The sequence below is a fragment of the Falco cherrug genome, chromosome 15, assembly GCF_023634085.1.
Source record: "Falco cherrug isolate bFalChe1 chromosome 15, bFalChe1.pri, whole genome shotgun sequence".
In the NCBI taxonomy this organism is placed as follows: domain Eukaryota; kingdom Metazoa; phylum Chordata; class Aves; order Falconiformes; family Falconidae; genus Falco; species Falco cherrug.
Genome location: NC_073711.1, coordinates 816,811 through 830,971, shown reverse-complemented (window position 1 = coordinate 830,971; position 14,161 = coordinate 816,811). Strand labels below are relative to the sequence as shown.

Genomic DNA, 14,161 nt, shown 5'->3' with positions numbered 1-14,161 from the left:
ACGCGGTGCAATTCAGAGCCAGCGCTGGAGTCTGGGTAGTTCTGGCTCAGAGTTAAATACATAAATAATAAGTACATAAATGCATAAATTTCTCTCTGGAAAAAAAGGTAGCTAGTGATGAAGGCCTTGCAGCTGATGTCCCAAAGCAATGTCCGTGAGACAGGGTCATGACAAGTGGCTTTCCTGGGATAATAATACAGAGGTGGTGCACACCCTTCTCAAAAGCTAGAGTACTCTACAGGTACAGAGGCAGACCCCAACCGGTCACTGTGTCAGCAGGGACCGGCCCAGCTGTCCTGTGTCCAGGTTTCTCCAATTCCTATTTGAGACCCTGTCTTATTCACAAACTTAACTTTCAAGTTAGCACAGTATCAGCCAGCTGGAATTGCTTCTAATGAAATCACTTTTCCTGGAAAGCTTAATTCAGAGAAACCCAGTGGAAACTGGTCCCTTGGTGACCTCAGCCAGGCCACCTTTGCTGCGACACCAGCTCGCACCCTTGTTTGTGTAGTGCCATGCATCCTGGGAGCGGTGAGGAAGAGTTTGGCAGACAAGATCTTAAGCTCTCAGGAGCCGCAAATCAGCATTAGGTGTTATTTGTCGGGGAGAGGAGGCAGAAGTTCGTTTGGTGCCCTTTCCTACCCCTACCAATGCTGGGGCTCAGCCAGGTTGAGAGGTACCTGCTTCAGAGGTGCCATGAGGAAAGTCTTTTTGAAATCTTGGTGGGAGATACATGTTTCTTAGTCTCTTGTGTCCTCTCTTCTTGTGGAGTGGGACATCATGGAGACTTTCCTGGGGAAGATCGGACAGGGTGCTTGGGAGCCTGGGTTTTTTAACCATGAGGCTGACCGCAATCCTGTTGACCACAAAACAGGGAGACAACAGTGTCTGCGTGCCCAAGTAAAGGCTCTCATTTTTCATAAAGTGGTCGAAGGGGTATTAATGAGAGATCATTATTTCTGTCTGCAAATCCCTGTCTGTCAGGCACAGATCAGACTGGGAGACAGATGAGGTGAAATGTTCATCCATCCCGCCTGGGCATGCCACTCAGCTGGGACCTTTCTCCTAACAAAAATCCATATCTAGCCTGTTTTCCAGCTGCTCCCATCCCCTGGATGCCAGGTTTCATACCATATAATGAAAAATCCTGAAGGCAGGCTCCTCACTTCTGCTGTCAGGACAAGGGCAGCAAGCACAGGCTGGTGAGGATGGCCACAGGGAGAAAGCATAAAAAAACCCTCCCAACTCACGTGTGCATCGCATGAGATGATGTGCACCAGCTTAGAGGGCAGCTCTGCTTGTGCTGTCTATCACTGGGAGCATGAGTGGTATTTGTGGGCAGAGAGCTACAGATCAGTGTGCCTGAAGCGGTGCAAGGGAAGCGGGAAGGCACCCAGCTGAGCCACTCAGTCCATTTCTTGTCCCCAGACCAGAAATCCCCTGCCACGTGCATCAGGAGGATGGGGAGCACAAGGACCAGCCCTACCTCACAGACCCTGTCGGCGCTCGCTGCCGGGAAGAGCAGGGGCGAGCTGTCAGGCGCCTCCAGCTGACACAGGGGAGCCCAACATGTGGAGACAGAGGACCTGGTGATAGAGTTGGGTGACATGTGGCTCGGCTTCAGCAGGGCGCCCATGGTACCTTCTGAATGCAGACACTTGCCACACGTTCCCAGACGAGGGCACTCCCAGACCGGCACATGAAGTGGGAACAGATTCGCTTTGCAGCCTCCCAGCCTCAGAGCCTGGCCCTGGGGTGACCTGGGCATCCCCATCACTCTCCGAGGCTTGGGTCCCGACTGGCTGAGCTGCAGGAGAGCTCCCGCCTGGGGAGGAATCACCCTGGTCTGAACCAACAAGTTAACATCTCTGTAGTCTACCAGCCCTGCAGCCCTTGCCGTGCATACGCTCCAAACACGTTACACTTAGTCTCCAGCTTCTGGGGCTTCTGCAGTCTTCACCTACATCCTGCTGGGTTTCTCAGCCAAGCCAAGCAGCTAAGACCACCCATTTCCTGACCCACTGGCCCAGCACTGTGGGGACTGATGCAGCAGGCACCAGTGGCCTGGGTCACGTTGCAGCTCAGACCAGTCAAACCACGAAGCCTTTCTGGGCTGAAGGACAGGGTCCAGCAGGACAGCTCTGCAGCTGCTGCTCTGTGTCACTCCAGGGACCCACCTGGAGCTACAGAGCCATTGCAAAGGCACCTTGCACAGGGGTGGCTGGATAACAGGGAAGCTGCAGTAACAGTCAGAGCAAGGTGGGCACAGGGCCAGGGCAGATCCAGGGGGTGAGCTGCAGCCCAAGATGCTCCTCTCTGTATCTCTGCCTCTCATGGCTTTCAAAGGCAAATAGGGATATTCCTTTATTCCAGCAGCCTGAAGAATATCAGAGCTTCATTTTCCCCCATCATTTCAGGAGCCGCCCTCTCCCTCATATTCATTAGGTGCTATGTTTCCTGTGTGGCAGCTCCAAAAGTCCCATTTAGCCTACGCATAGCAATTTTCCACTCCAATATGTTTATAGGCTGGCAGCTCAGCTCTTTGAGAATTAGTAATAAGAAATACCCTGTTGCATAGTCTTATAACTGCTGTTTCTAATAAAGAGCTGCTTTTAGCTGCATTCCTCTCATTGCTTTGATCTGGTACTGGCAGAAGCTGAAACCACCGACGACAGCATGGAGAGCAGCCAGGAATGAGCCTATCGATCACAGTGAGTCAGAGCTTTCACAAGCCTCTGCACCAAATACCTCCAGGCACGGCTTTGTGGCCATTGGCCTGAGGCCAGCATGAGAAACAGCAGCTGACCTCCAAGATGATGGGCACTGTGGGGCTGGGTGGGATGGCTGAGAACCCATCACTGGCTCACCCATCTCCAGGCTGCTGGGGGAGCATGGGATGCCTGCGAGCACAGGGTGGGAGCCAGCTGCATGCACATGCCCGAGTGCTGCAGCAGTGATGGAGGGACCCAGCCAGGCACCCTGCTGCATGGGCTTAGCTGGGACTGCGGACCTGCCCCTGGACCCAACTCCATCATCCAGCACAACCCTATCCTGCTCAATGTGTAACGCCCAGACAGACAGACCAGAGCAGGGTGTAATCCAGATACGCTTTACCCAGACCCTGAGCTGTGCACAGTGGTGGCAGGTCCCCGTCAGGACATGCTGGACCTTCACTCCTGCAGTAAGCATCATTCTTCTTGCTGTGGTTCTGCAGAGCCCCACACGCTGCTTGCATATCTGAAGTGAAGCAAAAAAACCCCTCTTACACACCCACTTGGAAACTTCAGCTGCTAAAATGCCATCTTGAAATGTCACAAGCCTGCACTAACATTTCTGTTTCATACAGAACAGGGACATCTCAGCTGCTTCAACCACACCCTGGGTCAGGATGAGTCTCCGCTGCCAGTGAGTAACTTGCCTGAATCACCTGTGAGGATCCCAGCACAGTTACCCTGCCAGATACTAAGAAAAGAGCCGGTTTTCTCCTGAACTTTGGAGATTTGGCAGGCTGTTACAACAGCGCTGGCTGTGCCCTGCTTCAGCAGGGTGGCTGTGGGAGCCAGCTCAGTCCCACCGTGCTGGTCCAGCAAACAGCCCCGGTCTTGGCTGATGCAGCACGGGCTGGGCTGGCACAATGCATGGTCTTTTCTTGGCCTGGAGGACCTCAAGCTTTGTGTCTCTTTCCCAGAGTCTAATGGCACAAAAACCGGGGCAGCTTTGACCAACACTTCTGTTGAACAGTTCCCTGCATATGCCCTACCACCATGCAATGACCTTCAGGAGCGGTGGTGAGGCTGGCAGCCCCATCAGTCCTGCTGGCCGTGTGGCCAGTCACACAGGGCTCCGCGGGTGTAGGGTTTTTACTGTGACCTTGAGACACACCAAAGACTATGAAGCACAAAGGGGGTGGTGACCAGACACCACAATGAAGGATGGGAAGAGAGCAAGCCCTTGGCATGTCATCTCTGTTCACTCTTAAACAACAGCCCCAACTTCCTTGTCTTGATGGCCAAATGCCTCCATCACCAAGGACAGTCCAGGACTGCTGCGGGATGCTCAGAGCTGTGTTTTGGCTCCTGTGTTTGCCTCAACTCCTCTGAAGTCTGCCTGATTTTAGCATTGGTGAATTCTCCTGGCTTGGCTTTTTGTTTGCTTTCTAAACACCTGAAAATTAAAAAGGCCATTTCACACGACCCAAAATTATGGGAGATACCTGTTTCCCAATTTTTCATGTTATTAAAAAGAGAAAGTGAAACAAGTTAAGGAAAATCAGACCCTTGTATCAGCTGAGCCTGAGAGGAACTTTCTTGACAGCAAATAGCATATAGATAACATGCATGTTCCTTTCAGTAGCTTTTGGGACCACCTCTGTCTTTAAAAATTTCAGCTCAATCTATTGAATACACCACATATCCTCACATCATCTGTGGTGGATTGACCCCAGCTGGATGTCGGGTGCCCACCCAGCTGCTCTGTCACTGTCCTCCTTAGTTGGGCAGAGGAGAGAAAATATAACAAGTCTCTTGGCATGAGATGAGGACGGGGAGTTCACTTGGCAATTACCGTCCCAGCCAAACAGGACAGATGCAAACACGATACGTCACCACTAATACGTCACCACTAAGAGAGATTTTACTAACGAGATGCACAAAGCACAGCTGCCTGCTTTGGGGCAGGGACAAAGCTCTCCCAGCAGCATTGCAGCTGGGGACAGGACACCTCTTTGCCCTGGCCTGGGAGTGCTCAACAGGGCAACCCCACTGGCCCCGCTTAGCTGCCGGAAAGCCGCAGCCAGTGTTGCTGCAGGTCTCCGGCTGAGTTGGCCATGGCAGCAGGAAAAGAGGGAGGCTGGCAGCCTGGCAAAGGCAGGCACAGCCACTCCCAGGGGCTGCATAGCTGGGCTCTCAGCGATGACTCACGGGGCGTTGGAAAGTGGCTCCGCACAAGGGCCCCAAAGGGTTCCCTAAGGCTAGCAACGCTGTCCCCTCTGTCCCCTGCACCAGACGCTTGGATGCTGGACACCAATTTCTTACCTGTTCCCAAATCCATCTTAAATCTTGTGAATCCAGGAGCTTGGATTTGTCTCTCAGAGGTGGAATCCATCAGTCCCAGCCTGCTGCAAAGCAAGATGCTGCCCGATGCCAGGGGAGAGGGCTTTCCCTCGCCTCATGGCTGCAAGTGCAGCCTCACAAACACAGCCCGGAGAGATGACTCCAGGGCAGGGCTCCTCAGAAGGAAATTGCCCCAGTGCTGGTAGAAGGAATAATAAAACAATCCAGCTGTTGCTGAAGAACCAGCCTTTTCCCCACATGACAGCAATATGCAGACCAGCTGCAGGTGCATTTTTCTCCCAGGGAAACCCCAAGTTTTCCTACTGCATTTCCCAGATGCTGCTCGGTCAGGGCAGTGCTGGCTCTGTAACACAGAAAGAATAAGCACAGAAGCCAATTTTCCATAATAAATTAGTGTTATTTAAAAAACAGCTCCAGTGCACAATCAGTGTTTCCATTAAAGTAAATTTTTTTTAAAAAAATCTCCTCTTTCATAAAGAGGTTTATATATATATATGTATATACATAAATTTCTATTAGTCTATATAAGGTACACACAGATACATACATATATAGATGGATAAATAGATAAAAGTTTTGGGCCTTCAACTTTGGTATGTATTCCTTATGCTTTGGTTCAAGAGCACCTAAGTCACAGAGGAAAGCTCTGAAGATCTCTCCCATCAATGGCAGCTGCACCCAGTGCATGCCTGTGCCTGCCCGTGCGGGAGCTCACCCCAGCCCTGTCCCCAGCAGGGCACAGGCAGGCCTGAACAGGCAGCCACAGTGCCCAGGGCAACTCCAGGCAGCTGCCTGGTGCTGTGATCCGGGTGCTGGAGCTCCCAGCGTGCCCCCGCCTGCCTGCTATGGCTCACCATCAGCTGGGGGATGTGGCTCATAGCCAGAGAAGGGAGCTGCCTGCAGAACATCGGGGGGCAACTGGGGTAGCTCGTAGGGGCGGGGGAGGGGGACGTCCAGCGCTGCCTGCTCCAAGTTGCCTGGCTGCGCAGTGCTGTCACCAGTCCCATGGCCATGCAGGGGCTGGAGAGCACAGACAAGCTGTCCTCCATCCTCCTCCTCGCTGGCTGGCAGCTTCACAGAGCTGAGCGGTACCCAGTGCCCTGCTATGCCAAGGCTCTCCCGCAGGTCCTCCTGGCTGAAGCCCCGGCCTGGTGTGGGCAGAGGAAGGCAGCTGCCTGCTTCCAGGGCTGGGCACTGGCACTTTGAAGAAAACTGGCTGTGCGGGGAGAGCCACGTCTCGGATGTCCCATAGTCCCTGTCACCTGTGTAGCTGTCTCTGGTCAGTCCCACTGGCATTGGCTGCTCCAACTCACCCCCAATACTCACCTCCCCGACCTGGGAGGCATCAGCATGCCCTGGCTGGCTGTGGGTGCAGGACGTGTCCCTTCCCTCGTGGCAGTCTGGGCCAAACCCGTTGGCACAGTAGCCACTTGTGCCCTGGGAAACGCTTTCTCCGACGAGCAGCTGGACTGTGGGTGCTGCATGCTGAGCTGCAGGCAGCACATGGGAGGGGAGCAGGGTCTGCAGGAGCAGGGTGAGCGAGTCCTCCTCAAGCTCGGGGGTGGACACCCTGATGGGCACATTCAGCTCTTTGTTTGGGAGAGCCTGCTGAGAAACCAGCGGTGAAGCAGCCAGCCTCAGCTTGCTGAAAACTCCACCAGCCTGGGGGTGATGAACCATACACCCTGGGGAAGGGGACAGTGCCGGCCAGCCCGTCTGCTGTCTCACACCCCAGAGGAATGCAGGCAGGGCTCTGCTCACTGCAGCATTGGGGGTTTTGATGCTGGGGCATGGTCACATCCTATCACACTGCTGCTTTTCAAGCTATGCCCCACCTGTCAGAGGCTGATGGAAGAACTCTCACCTGCTCAGAGATGCAAGCAATCCCTGCAAAGAAGCCAGGAAGAACAGGAAAGCAAAGGATGCTGGCATTGAGCTGGGCCAGCAAGTGGAGCCACAGACCACCTCCTCCCTACCCTGGCGCAGGGCACTTCTTCAACTGAGCAAGTTGGTTTTGTCCCCAAAGTGCTCAACTGCTGCCACCCCCAGCACTGGGAGACTGGGACACAGGGGGAACTGGGACTCAGGGAGAAAGGCTATCCCGGCAACTGTTTCCAGACGGCTCAGTCCTGCCAACCCAGAACACGTTCTGGATCAGCTCAGCAGGGCTGCAGCCCTGGGAGCCTCCCTGAGCCTCAGGCTGCGTTTATCCCAAGGCCAGAGCAGTGACGGGCTACTTCTCACTCAGGCCAGTCTGTCCCAGGCTAGCAGCCCCACTGTTTGCTTCTCTTAGCTTCTTTCTCCCCTTCCAGCTGTTGTAGAAGGACATGTAGCCAAGCAAAAGCTAACCATCTAAAGCAGGAGGCTCCTAGCGCTGAGGGCTCTACTCGCAGGCTACGTGCTACCCAAAACAGCTTCTTCCAGTGTGACCCATGGCTGACATGTATCACACCAGTATTGTCTCCCATGCAGCAAGGCCTGGGGTTATGGTGGGTCAGACAGCAGGGGAGGCACCAAGATGGTTTGGTGGCACAAGAGGTGGAGGGAAGGAGGTGTTGAGCCCCCTGCAAACACAGGGGACCCCAGCTTGGCCACAGCACAAACAGGGAAGAGGCTAGAGGAGGATCATTCACTTACAAGTGTTTTTGGTAGGTGCATCTCTGAGGGGCTGGGGAAGATGTGCAGTTGGATGAACCAGAGCCCGGCCACACCCAGCAGCAGGAAGACACCACTCAGCACAGCAAGGAGGACCCAGGGAAAGCCTGCCAGGAGGTCACAACAGGCTCAGGGATGGAAGGACCTCAGCTGGCATCCCCCCCCAGCCCGCTCTGTGCCAGTGCTTCCCCATAGCTGCCACAGCAGGCTGGGATGTTCAAGGAGGTGATGCTGGGCAAGCCCAAGGCAGATGGCAAGACAGCATCTCCCCAGGAAAGGTCCCCACAGGGTGTTACTGAGCCACCAACCCTGACCAGAATGGCTAGGGGGGGAGTGACCCACACCCACACATGTGTCTGTGCTGCAAGCAGGACATGAGATGCAACTGCAGCAGCGAGAGAGCTCCTACCTGCGGGGTCTGCCGGAGTCACTAGGCACTGCTCGGCCTCCCTGCTCTGCTCCCTGGCCATGCCCACGGCTGCTGTCCGGATGCAGTACTGTGTGCTGGGCTTCAGGTACCTGAAGGTGCACGGTGCTTCCTCCCTGCTCCGTTTGCAGGGCACCTGGAAGCAGAGGGGCTGTGTAGCCAAGGCAGCTGGAGGTGGGGTCTGTGCACTGCTCCACTCCCCAGTACAGCCTTGACACCCACTTGCCCCACGGTGTGGAGCACAGACACTCCCTCCCTGCTCCCCAGCACTTGTTTCTTCACCCCAGGAAGTGCTCAGGTCGCAGAGTGTCTCGTTAAACAGCTACTGCATACTTTCATCCGAACAGACGTTGTTACAGGTTTTTCTTATTCACACATTCTAGAAGATGAAAGGGACCTCCTGCTGCCCTCAGGCTGCGAGCCCCTACTTGGGAGTGCAAAGTGTCCCATGCCTGCTTGCACTGCTGGGTGTGGGCAGGACCTGGGTACCTCCACAGGCACAGGCACTGCCCCGCCAATGTAACTGAATCACGGGCATCTCTGCTGCACCAGGAAAGCTTTTGCAAGTCCCATGCACTCTGAGCCTTGCCCACCCTGCCACCTACTTGCTGAATGAGCACATCCCCTTCATACAGGCTCAGCCAGTACCACAGCTTGAGCAGCACTTGGTCAACCGGCTTGAAAGAACTGGTTTTGATTCTGTAGGGAGTGAGCGGCATGGTGATATTTACGGTGAGGATGTGACCCTGGAGCAGCCAGGACAGCTTGGGGGGGCCGACAATTGCTGTAGGGAGGGGAAAAAGAAAAAAAGAGGAGGAAAATTAGGAAAATTAAGCCCTTCAAAACATAAGGCAGGCCTCTAGTTTCTCTAAAATGGTGGTTTTCTGTTGGACATCCCGCTCCCAGCATACAGAAACTTTCTTAGGTCTAGCCTGATGGCACTTGGTGCTATGAAACCGCCCTAGAAATGGCAGCCACCATGTCTATGACACCTGCAGAGCACAACAATTGCTCTTTTAGCTAAGTGCATCTATTTCCATGCCAGCTGGATGCAGAGGGAATGAAAGAGGGGACCCAGACAGCCGACATACATCTCATTTTAGCCACTCACACATTCAGTTCATTGCAACAACCCCTTATGAGGTGGGGAAGGGGAAGGTCCTGAAGTTTTTCCTCCCTCCAAAACACAGCTAGGCTTACTGGACAGGACAGCTGGCCTGTGACTGAGAAGAGGCACGTGCCCACATCTCACAGACATGGCAGCCAGGCAAAGGCAGTGCTGCAGGGATTACTTCTGCCTTCACCAGCCCACACCAGCCTTATCTTGCAGAACAAAAATGCCCTTTCCCAGGGGATGCTTTTAAAAGGCAAGCCTGGAGGGGTATCCTCTTTCCCAACTCATCTCACTGTATTCTCCAGACCCCTAAATTCTCACAGCACCTTGGTGGCCTGGGGTCTCCCACTCGTGGTCCTCACCTCACTGTGTCTCCTCCTCTGTCCCCTTGCTCTTCATCCAGCCCTTCTCCAGCAGCTCTGTTCCCATCCCTTTCCTCCTGGTCAGGGCTCTTGGCACTTTTCCCACCTTTATTCACATGATTTCCCATCGTATCTGACCAGGCCTCTCCAAGGACCCTTCTCCCCATCAGCCCCCCAAGAAGAGCAGGAGCCCAGCTGAAGGAGCTCCCTGGTCCTTACTGTCTCTGTACAGCTGCAGCTCACTGGAAGAGGCCCACTTGGACAGCTTGCCTCCAGCCACCGCTCTCACCCTTGCCCAGTAGATATCGTGGATCTTGTCAAAATACAGCTCACATGCCCAGGAGGAGCCGGTGCTGTTCCCCCCGCAGGTGTCTGCCTTGGTCCAGGGAGAGGTTCTGCCCGTAGAGAAAATGCAGGGATTTATCCTTTTTGGCGCCTTCCTAGCCAAAAAGGCAAGGCTGCCTAGCCATCGCCATGCTGCCCAAGCAGAAAGCATGGGAGAGCACAAATACTGGCTAACAGCATCCTGGGCTGCATCACGAAGAGCATTGCCAGCAAGGCAAGTCCTCTCTCACAGGCACTGGTGGGGCGGTGCTTGGAGTGCTGAGCCCTGACCTGTGCTCTCCACCAAAGAAAAAAAACCGTCCACACCAGAGAGAGCCCACTGAAGGGCCAAAAGATGAGGGAGACTGAGTGAGTGGGGACTGATTAGGCTCAAAAGAAGGTGGCTTAGGGTGGGGGGTCTTACCAACATGATGGAGTAAAGAAGATGGAGACTTCTCAGCAGTGCCCAATGAAAGGACAAGAGGCAGTGGGCACAGGTTCAAGTACAGGAAATCCCCTTTACACATAAGGGAAAAAAACCCAAACCAAAACACAGCCCCAAAAAGCAACACCTTTTGTTTTTTTACTGGGAGAGTGATGAAAGGGAACAGGTTGCCCAGGCAGGTTGTGGAGGCTCCATCCTTGAAGGTGGTCAAAGCCCAACAGGACACAGTCCTGAAGTGACCCTGCCTGAGCAGAGGTTGGATGAGCTGGTCTCCAGAGCTCCATGCCAGTTCTGTTGTTCTGTAACTCTACAATATTTACTGCCAGGTAATAATCCTCTGGCTACTGGAGTCCCCTGACAGCCCTTGGCCAGGGTGCGGGGGGACAATCCACCTCCATCCCCTCCTCCTCGCCCCACTTACCGTCTCCTCCACTCCACCTGGTATGTGGCACTGCTGGGTGAGCCAGGGTCTGGCTCCCACCGCAGGTGGACATGGAAGTTTTGTGCCTCCAGCCTCACATCCCGTGGAGGCAACGGCATGCCTGGGGAGGGGGGAAGCAGACAGGCATTAGGCAGCATCGCTCTGCTCCGACAGGGCTGCTCCTTCGCCTGTCACTGCTTGGCCATGCTGCACAAATCTCCCCGCTTCACACAGGCATCATGGGGCCTCCCCTCAACTCTTCGACACCCAGCTTTGGTCCCACACCGGCAGACACGGACTCCCTGCCAGGCTCAGGCAAATGCTGCCTGCCAGCACGGGGCTCAGCGTCTGCATCCTGCCAATCTCTCACACAGCCTGCAGCATCCTAGCTGCAGGCCTGTGAAGGCACTGACACCCTGCTGAAATTGCTAGTGACCCTGGGGTTTTCTCTCCCGTCACACCTTGAAGACCACTCAGTCCACTCCTCCCTGCAGGTACTTTCTGTGGGCCTGAGAGGTGTCCCTGTGCTTCTCCTCACACTGCGGCCAGGGCCAGCCCCCAGCAGCAGCTCCAGAGCAAGACTTACCCCAGAGCAGGGTGCAGCTGGCCAGGGACAGCAGCAGGCTCAGGGCAGGGCTCATCCTGCCGTGCCCCGTCCATCTGCCCCCAGCTCTACACTGCCGCGCTGGGGGACATGGTGAAAGCACAGGCGTGCTGGAGCTGTTCCACCACCTGCGAACACGATGGGTAGCTGGAACCTGTGATTAGAGAAAATATTTTTTTTTCCTGAAGCTGTGGCCAGTGACGCCTGCAGCAGGCATGCCTTGCACATGGAGGTAGCGTGCCCAGCTGTGGCACGGAGGGGCCCACTGCAGTGTGGGATGGGGGAAGCAGCAGCAGGGCAGGTGCCCTCCAGTCTGCAGTGACAAGGAAGCCCGTGGGGACAGTGGGAAGCTGCCATGCTCTGCCACGGCACTTTGCTGCAAGGACCTCCTGCTGCTCCCACCTCTAGCTGGTTCCCAGTGGCATTTGGTCCCTCCTTGAAGGCAGCAAGAAGTCACACTGCCAGTGTTGCCGGGACATGGGTCTGAGAAAGCTCCCAGCCTGATGCTCACACTGCTCCAGCGGTGACTCAGCCCTGCTCCTGGCATGACTCACACAGGCACAGCCAGTGATACCACTGCTGCGACACCTCCAGCCCCGGGGAGAGTACCATGCATGCCAGCACCCAGCTGGGAGAAACAGGACACCCCAAGGCACCTATTTCGGGTGCTGTGCTCCGAGTATAGACCTCAGTCCACATGAACCACAGCAGAGGCCAGTCCCAGGGAGCACCCGCACTGCAGCCCTGGGGGGATGCTGGGGCAGCACCACCCAGCTTCCTCCTCCCTCTCTCTGAAACCTGTCCAGTACCTCCATACCTTGCCTTGCCCCACCACTCAGCTACTGGGGAGTTTTTTTGCCCTGATCTTGCTGGCTATGGAGCTTGCTTGCCCTCTGGAAAGAGATGTGCAAGGGCTTGGCTTTGAGGCCACCAACACTGACCTCCAGGTTGTGGGGACACGTCTCTCACCTGGGATCACCTCCAGAGGCAGGTGGGCAGGAGCATCCCCCTGGTCAGACCAGACACCTGTAGGGCTGACTTGCTCCTACCTATTGCCTCTTGCTTTTCCTGTTTTATACTGACTTCACACCAACATTATGAGTGTGACCACCTTGGCAGGTGTGTATAAAATGCTCTTCCTGTGTTTTATGTCCCTTGCAAGTGTTCAGAGCTGGAAACAAGGAGGAGCAGCCAGCAAGTGGGGATAGACAGCTGCAAACTGTGAGCAATGGCTCTGAACCTTGAAGCAAGACCGCTGAAATGCCAGAGCCAGAACGTGGTAAGTGACTTCACGGCTTCCCCCTGCCCCGATGCCAGCCTGAGCCCTCCCAGCTTGGCAGCAGGCACCTGGGGAAGACAGCCAGCATTTCTCCCTGGGGAAGGGGTGCTCAGAACTTTTCCCGGGACTCATAGAGGTGCAGAGGAGAAAGTAGGTAAGCTGAGGAGACCCCGGGAGCTGGCTGCCTGCACGGGCAGACAGGGCTGCTCCTGCTGCAGGAGGCACTGGGCAGGTGGCCACTGCTTCCACAGCAGCGAGCATGGCCACAGGATGGTCCCTGCCAGCCCCTGCTGACCCCAGCACACTGGGTCCCATCCCACCTTGGCCAGAGGGAAAAACCCAGCACCCCTCCCCACGTTGTGGTTTCTCTAAAGATACGGTTTAGTGTCTGCCCTGCCAGCTGAGACTGCAGAGATTAAACCCCCTCTCCTCTGCACATCCCCTTCTTCGCAGGTATCCCCCATCACCACCCTGAAGCACCAGCTGTCCCCCCTACCTTGGGCCATGCAGTTGCTCATCTGACCCCTGCCATCACAGGAACCCACCAGAGCAAACACGGCGGCCACCTGCGCTCGCCACACTGCTGAACGCAACCACCTTCAGCTCAGCAATCCCCTTTGGCTCCCAGTGGTCCCTGAAGCATCGTCAGGGTCTGTCCAGCTGCCAGGCTCCTTCCAGCTGGGCGACGGGCCCCCGTCCGCTGTGCCACACACGGCAGGCTGCGGCAGACACCCCACAACACGTGATCTCGTGATCTGGCTTTGGTGGATCATACCTCTTCCTGAGTCAGGGTTGGTTTTTCTTGTTTCTTCCTTCCTTGTTGCTGGTGCCTCACCTGGCTGCAGGCTCCCGAGCCAGGCAGCCCTCGGCAGTGCCCTCTGCCTGCTCTCAGCACCCGGGCTGCACCCAGCGCCGCCGTTCCCCCTTGCGGGGACCCTCAGTGGCTTGGGGACAGAAGACAGCAGCACAGGGAATGGGCCGGGACCAGGGGAGACACGTGGCAGGACATAAGCCAGGATGTCCCCGCAAAGCCAACACCAGGAGGTTTTATCCTTGCCCACATCAGTGCTGCAGGCTGGGTGCACAGCCCTGGGACCCCACGCCTGCTCTGCCCTAGAGACACCAAGGAACCTGCACATGGTTCATCATCGCCCTACGAGCCCCAAGCCTTTGGCAGCCCACTGGGAGGAGAAAGCAGCAGGGCTGACGCTTCCCAAGAGCATAATGCTGTGCGAACTAACAAAGCCATTGACCGCAGCACCGCTGGAGCTCCCCAGCACCCTTCAGCTCTGCCAGGAGCCAAGCAGACACTGCTGAGTCCGGCCATTTTAAAGCAAGAGCCTAGCAGTGGCTAAGTGCCACCTTTGGGGCAGGTGCCAGAACCTTCCCTGCTGTCCCTGCGCTGCACCCACAGCCAGCAGCACTTGGCAGCCTTGGCACATCCCACGGTGCGGGTGG

At 55.7% G+C, this 14,161-nt stretch overlaps 1 protein-coding gene across 11 annotated transcripts; it reads right to left on the bottom strand.

Moving 5' to 3' along the window:
- Positions 1–5,438: 5,438 nt before the first annotated feature.
- Positions 5,439–14,103, bottom strand: LOC106630930 (interleukin-22 receptor subunit alpha-2-like). Of its 11 annotated transcripts, XM_055727222.1 has the most exons (9): positions 11,407–14,103; positions 10,821–10,941; positions 9,850–10,025; positions 9,631–9,736; positions 8,886–8,938; positions 8,137–8,290; positions 7,710–7,834; positions 6,937–6,959; positions 5,439–6,677 (listed from the first exon to the last, which is right to left on the bottom strand). In XM_055727222.1, the coding sequence occupies exons 1-9, from the start codon at positions 11,459–11,461 to the stop codon at positions 5,916–5,918; spliced, it is 1,575 nt and encodes a 524-aa protein (XP_055583197.1). In that variant the 5' UTR covers positions 11,462–14,103; the 3' UTR covers positions 5,439–5,915. The 11 variants fall into 11 exon arrangements, with proteins under 11 accessions (XP_055583197.1, XP_055583199.1, XP_027656316.1 ...); XM_027800515.2 differs by lacking the exons at positions 6,937–6,959; positions 9,631–9,736 and having other exon boundaries at positions 5,440–6,680; positions 8,760–8,938; positions 11,407–11,578; positions 13,200–14,103; XM_055727221.1 differs by lacking the exons at positions 6,937–6,959; positions 9,631–9,736 and having other exon boundaries at positions 5,440–6,680; positions 8,760–8,938; positions 11,407–11,578; positions 13,249–14,103.
- Between the last annotated feature and the right edge of the window lie 58 nt (positions 14,104–14,161).

Coding starts and splice junctions, on each gene's coding strand:
- LOC106630930 (XM_055727222.1), bottom strand. CDS start 11,461: ATGAGCCCTGCCCTGAGCCTGCTGCTGTCCCTGGCCAGCTGCACCCTG. Junction 10,942..11,406: donor CAGCTGCACCCTGCTCTGGG/GTAAGTCTTGCT, acceptor CCCCCTCCCCAG/GCATGCCGTTGCCTCCACGG. Junction 8,939..9,630: donor AGAGGAGGAGACACAGTGAG/GTGAGGACCACG, acceptor CCCTCCCTACAG/CAATTGTCGGCCCCCCCAAG.